General features: G+C 59.2%; 1 protein-coding gene across 1 annotated transcript in view; it reads left to right on the top strand.

The window, feature by feature from the left end:
• Nucleotides 1-5,931, top strand: part of DTX1 (deltex 1, E3 ubiquitin ligase) — a 32,374-nt gene that overhangs the window by 10,650 nt on the left and 15,793 nt on the right. The window contains exon 3 of the mRNA XM_004690708.2: nt 5,503-5,929. Coding sequence (XP_004690765.1) covers nt 5,503-5,929 — 427 coding nt within the window. The remainder of the gene's footprint in view (nt 1-5,502; nt 5,930-5,931) is intronic.

The following is a 5,931-nucleotide window of genomic DNA, read 5'->3' as shown; positions in this document are numbered from 1 at the left end:
GTCCCGAGCCTGAGGTTTGAGCCGAGTCCCGAGCCTGAGGTTTGAGCCATGCCCTGTGCCTGTTAACCTCCGGGCCTCAGTTCCCTCCTCAGGAACATGGGTTGGTAGATACAGAGCAGAGAGGGGCTGACTCCAGGTGGCCAGGGTGGGTGAGACTAGACTGCTTACTTGAAGATGGCCTCGGACATGATCCTGGAATGTTCCCTGCCTCAGGGGGCTGTTGTGAGGTTAACATGAAACTGGAGCTCAGAAGTGTGTTCTCTGGGTGTGAACCACATTGTTTTTATGGTGACTTCTGGGTGTATGGGGGAGTTAGTGAAGGCTTTGGGGTCCGGCTTCCAGTGGCTCTCGTGTTTTGCCCATGGCCCAGCCCAGTCACAGGACAGTGGGGCGCCCCCACCTACAGGATGTCCCGTGACTGCCCCCCCTGGCCCCCCTTCCCGTCTGGGTGCCCCCAACTGAGATCACTTCCCTCCGGGAAGCCACCCCCAGAGGGGGCCAGCCCAGCCCAGGGAGGGGGCCCTGGGGCCAGTCCAGCCCAGGAAAGAGACTTTTGGAGGCTGAGGACAGACAGGGGCTCAGGATCCTCGCCTCTCTATATGGAGTCAGCTTCATCAGGCCCCAAACTGGGGTTTGAGACCCCCCACCTACCCCACCACCAGGCCAAAGGGAAAAGGAGACGTCAGAATGATACCACCTTCTTCGGGCAGAAAATGCTCACCGTGAAAAAAACAGGTAGTGAGCTCCCCATCGCCAGAGGCATCCTAGTGCCATCGCCACCTGTCTGAGTTGACCCCTTAGAATCAGTCCACCTGGACTTGCCTTTACGCTTCTACTCCCGCCCTCCCAAGACTTCAGGTCTCAGTTGCCTCATCAGTGAATTGGGGGTAAATCTGGTACCTGTGGGAGAAACTGTGTCAGGATAAAGCGAATCAGTGCGAGAAACCAGTCCCGTGCAAGCCCGGCGCTCGGGCGCTCACCAGACGCATCTCTGCTGTTACTGCTGCTGCTGTCTCCCCGGTGTCTCTCCTCTGGGCTCAGCCCTGCCTCCCAGCCTCACTTCTCAGCCTCTAGGTCTGAGTGTTTGGGTGTTTGTGTCTCTCCAGCTCTCTGTTGCTGCCCAGGCTCTCTGTCTGTCTGCCTCAGATTTCCGATTTTGACCTTGGCCCCTCTGACAGTCTCTGTGCCTCTCAGCCCCCCTGGTCTCTCCCTCGCTCTCTGCCCCATGCATGAACCGGTCGCTGGCTGCAGGGGCCCTGGCCGCCCCCACGCCCGGTTGCGGCCCCCCTTCCTACTCTCCTGCTGACATTTGGCCGATCCCCCCATCCAGCTGGAACAACATTGGAATTTTTCAACCAAACCTTCTTGAGCAGATAACAAAAGCAGACGCACAAAAACAGCCCCAGCGATGGTACGTGCCTGACACAGGTCCCCAGCTGCCATGGGGACGCTGATCGGCAGTCGGGGCAGCTGGGTGCCTTGGAGTCCGGGGAGGGGCAGCCCACCCAAGGACACCCGGCAGCGTGGGGTGATGAGTAAGACCAGCCTTATCTCAGGGCCACCAGTCTGCATTCCTTCCCGTCTCCCAGGCTGAAGAACCTCCAGCCCCATCTTAGACCCATTGTTCTGGCCGAAAATCTAGGCCAAGGCCGCTGGAGAGGAGAAGGAGTGTTTCCGTTGCAGCTCCCTTAGAAGTCTAGAGATCGCCGCTCAGGCAAGTCACCAGGGAACCAGCTGGTCCCCCTCGGCCTGGTCCACGGCCAGCGTGAGTCGGAGAGGTGGACAAATGGGCACTAGCAAGCAGCAGCACTGGGGGTGCAGGGCCCAGCAGGGCCGCTGCCCTAATTACTCCAGCTCTCCAGGTTCCAATCCCATTTGAAAAGGACTCCAGGGACGCAGCCTTTAATAACTACCAGTAAACAGGCAGGAAAATCAATACCTGGTAAATAGAGCCCTGGAGAGAAGGATGCCGGGGCTGGCTGGCCCCGACCTGGCCAGAAGAGGCTCCCACAGTCCTTTGCTACAAAACTGGCCAACGCTGGCCTCTGGACTCCTAGACCCTCTTCCCCGGACCCAGCACACTTTGGCTACTGCTCCAGTCTCCACTCCCTCTCTATCAAGACCACCCCTCTCTGAGCCCTGCCTGTGCTAAGTAGGTTGCAGCCACCTTCTTGCACCAGACTCTGTGCCTGGTGCTAGGAACAGACAGGGCTCTGGCCTATTCCTTGTCTACTTGAAAGTCACCAATTAATGAGGGAGAAGGACAGCAAAAGCAAATAATTTAATGACAGTGCAAGGGTAGATTTGCAATAAAAAGCTGCCTACGCCAGCTGTAGCAACGAACAGAAAAAGCACTTTCTGGAAGACGTAGGCATATGGAGGGTTTTGTTGGATGAATAGGAGTTCGCCAGTTGAAGAAGGGCTAGGAGGGCATGCATGTGGGTCACGTATGTCATAGTAACAATCCTCTTGGCTAACACTTACTAGCACTCATGACTTACATCACCTGTTTTGTTCCACAATAACTGAGGGGGCAGCGATGGATTTTAATATTCCCATTTCACAGATGAAGACACTGAGACAACACGTGGAGACAGAATTTGCACGTGATCTGTGAGACTTCTAAGTTGTCTCTCTCAGCCACTTCACTCTATACCTTCCACCTCGACCCTGCCCTGCCCAGCACATAGGACTTGGCACACAGGAGTGCTTAAATGAAACAGGTCCTCCAACCCCACTCCTTTCCAGGCAGGGGTTACACCTGCCAGGTAACACTGCGCAGTATGAAGACCATCGAGCTCTCATTTTGCAGAAGGAGAAACTGAGGTCCAGAGAAGAGAAAAGCTGCACTCAGGACAGAGCAGAGACAGGATCTGAGATTCCCTTCGAATTCGTCCCCACTCAGGGCTGCCATGGAAGAACACTGTTGGCAAGGAAAATATCAGTATGCACACACTCGATTAAAATGATAAATCAGGCATCAGAATGAGGCTGCCCCGAGGCCCCGGGGGAGTTTCCACGTGATTGATGGAACATTCCAGGAGCCCAGGGCCCCCCGGCCACCCTGCTTCTCTCACATCAACAGCAACAGCTCTGCACCTCAACTTCCCGTCTAGGGGTCTCGCGTGGACAGGGCAGAGGTGGTGTGCAGCCAGTGTCGGTAACATAGAGGGGACAGGGGACTCCTGGAGCCCCAAGGAGGGACCCGAGTAAAGAACAGTCGGGTGTGTGGTCAGGAGAGGGGAGCCCGAGCAAGATGGACCCCATGGCAGGCCACTGCCCGTGTTGCTGCAGCTCCTGGGCTGGGCACCCTGGTGGGAGTAGACGGGCTGTCACAAAGTGACCACTGTCGGGGGCCAAGCGCTGCTGGGTGCTGGGGACAGAGCAGTGAGGAAAGGTCCCCGTTCCTGGAGCCGCTGGCCTGGCTGCGCTGACAGAACGGGACAGGGAGTGAGAGAGAGGCAGATTAGTGCAGCACGCCAGGGAGCACCGAGCACCAAGATGAGAGCGGAAGCCAGGGCAGAGGATGGCACAGGAGGGCGGCACTTGGAAGGGCTGTCTGAGAAGCTCTCCAAAGAGGTGACATTGCAGAGACCGGGAAGAAAGGGAGGCCAGGCCGTGAGGACCTAACTCTCCTCTCGTGCTCTGGGAGACTCTGGGAGAGCCGCGGAGTCTTCCAGGTGGGGAAAGTGCCCTGCAAGGCCTGCCCCGGGCGGGCGGCTGGGGTGTCTGTGTTGACGAGGCGGGGCCAGGAGGTCAGCAGGCCTGGGCACAGTGAGCCGGTGAATGCGTGGATGACGCGGGGATTTCGGGTCAGGATGTTGGCTTTTACTGCAGGTGAACAGTAGGGTGTGATCCAACTTGCTCTGAACAACAGTTTCCTCTGGCTGGGGAACAGACAGCTGAGGGCAGGGAGGGAAGCAGAGACCACTCAGGAGTTTACAGCAACAGGCCAGGGGGCGCCGTCCATGAGCTCCCACAGTTTAGACCAGTAGAATCAGTGCAGTGGGGGGGGGGTAAGGGGGAGGTGCAGGGTGCATTGGAAGGTGGGGGGCTGGACTTACTGATAGACTGAGTGTGGGTTTGAAAGGCTGGGACCCGAGCAACTGGAAGGGTGGAGCGCTGGGGGGTGGGGGGAGGCTCTAGAGGGGGCAGATGTGTGGGGGTGCGGAGAGCTCGCTTTGGCAGAGCTGAGTTTGAGACTCCTGTTAGCTCTCCATGGGGCAGGTGCCGAGGACACAGCTGGAGTCAGAAGTCTGGTTCTCTGGGGAGAGGATGCCCCCTACCCTGGAGGATGCCCCCTACCCTCGAGGACACCCTCTGCAGGGGAGCCCAGCGCACCCAGCTAAAGACTCTCAGCCCCATCCCCCCACAGAGCTCTGAGAAGTCCTGAAACCTTGGCGTGGGTTGTCCTGTCCACCCAGAGTTGTCTGGGGCCTTGCTCCTGGGCTGTGGCTAGAACCTTGGGGACCACGCAGCCACAGGGGAGGGCAAAGCCTCCGTGCCATCCTCTTAAAAACATGGGCATGACCCCCACCTGGCTGGGGCCACCCCATGGTTCTCCCCTTGATTTTTAATGAGTGTTCAGCGTGGAGCCCTCCAAAGAGCGGCCGGCCAGGAGCTGCCCGTTCCGGAAGGAACCACTAAGAAACCTGAATGAAAGAGCGAGCAGGTGGCTGGAGCGATGAGCAGGGCCAGGGAGAAGCAAGGGGCCTGGGAGAATGGGTGAAAGCCTGCTCCAGAATGGGTCAATAGCTGAACACCTGCTGTGTGCAGGGCAGCGGCTGCGGCAGTGGGCGAAACAGGGCCCCTGCCTGTGGCCGTGACTGTCCAGTGCGGGAGACAGAACACGAGACAAACGCGTAAGGATCAAATACCCCAGCTGGACGAGGCAGAGCAGGAAGAAGAGGGGTAGAGACGGCCTCTGGGCCCGGCGCACCTTTTAAATAGTTTGGTAGTGAAAGAAGGAAGGGCTGGTCACACCAATATAGGCGAGTGTGCAGGGGCAGGAAGAAATAAAGGTATTCATTACAGAACCAAATGAACTCAAACCCTAATGGACGACGCCAGGCTGGTGGGAGAAGTACGGGGAGAATTGTTGAATGTAGGAACGAGGGGCAGCGGAAGGTGAACACGGCGCGGGTAACAGTGAACTCAGGACAGAAGCACCGCAGGATTGAGCTAGGCTTCAATGAATACGCTCCCTACGGGTTGATGAAGGGGTGAACGCGCGGGAAACTCATGAAGGAAAGACTGCATGCCACCCCATGACCCTGCCCGCACCCAGGGCTTGGGCTTCCCTGGCCTCGGCCTGCCCTTCCCTGACCAAGCTTCAGGGCCCTGGACCCTCGAGCCATGGGCCTCGCTTGCCTCCCGGCGCTGCGTCTTGCTGAGTCTCTCCCTCCGCCTCCCTCGCCCCTGCCTGCGCCAACCCTCCCCCTGCCCCATTCCCTCCCGTGGATGTTGCCCCTGGGACCTGACCCTGCCTCCACTGTCCCGCAGGCACCATGCGGCCGGTGCGGCGCAACTTCTACGACCCGTCGTCGGCGCCCGGCAAAGGCATCGTGTGGGAGTGGGAGAACGACGGCGGCGCGTGGACGGCCTACGACATGGACATCTGCATCACCATCCAGAACGCCTACGAGAAGCAGCACCCGTGGCTCGACCTCTCGTCGCTGGGCTTCTGCTACCTCATCGACTTCAACAGCATGTCACAGATGAACCGCCAGACGCGCCGGCGCCGCCGCCTGCGGCGCCGCCTGGACCTGGCCTACCCGCTCACCGTGGGCTCCATCCCCAAGTCGCAGTCTTGGCCCGTGGGCGCCAGCTCGGGCCAGCCCTGCTCGTGCCAGCAGTGCCTGCTGGTCAACAGCACGCGCGCCGCCTCCAACGCCATCTTGGCCTCGCAGCGCCGCAAGGCGCCCCCCGCGC

Source organism: Condylura cristata, unplaced genomic scaffold (genome assembly GCF_000260355.1).
Source record: "Condylura cristata isolate star-nosed mole 26May11 unplaced genomic scaffold, ConCri1.0 scaffold00029, whole genome shotgun sequence".
Taxonomy (NCBI): domain Eukaryota; kingdom Metazoa; phylum Chordata; class Mammalia; order Eulipotyphla; family Talpidae; genus Condylura; species Condylura cristata.
Note: the sequence above shows the minus strand (reverse complement) of the source record. Positions and strands in the feature narration are given on the sequence as shown.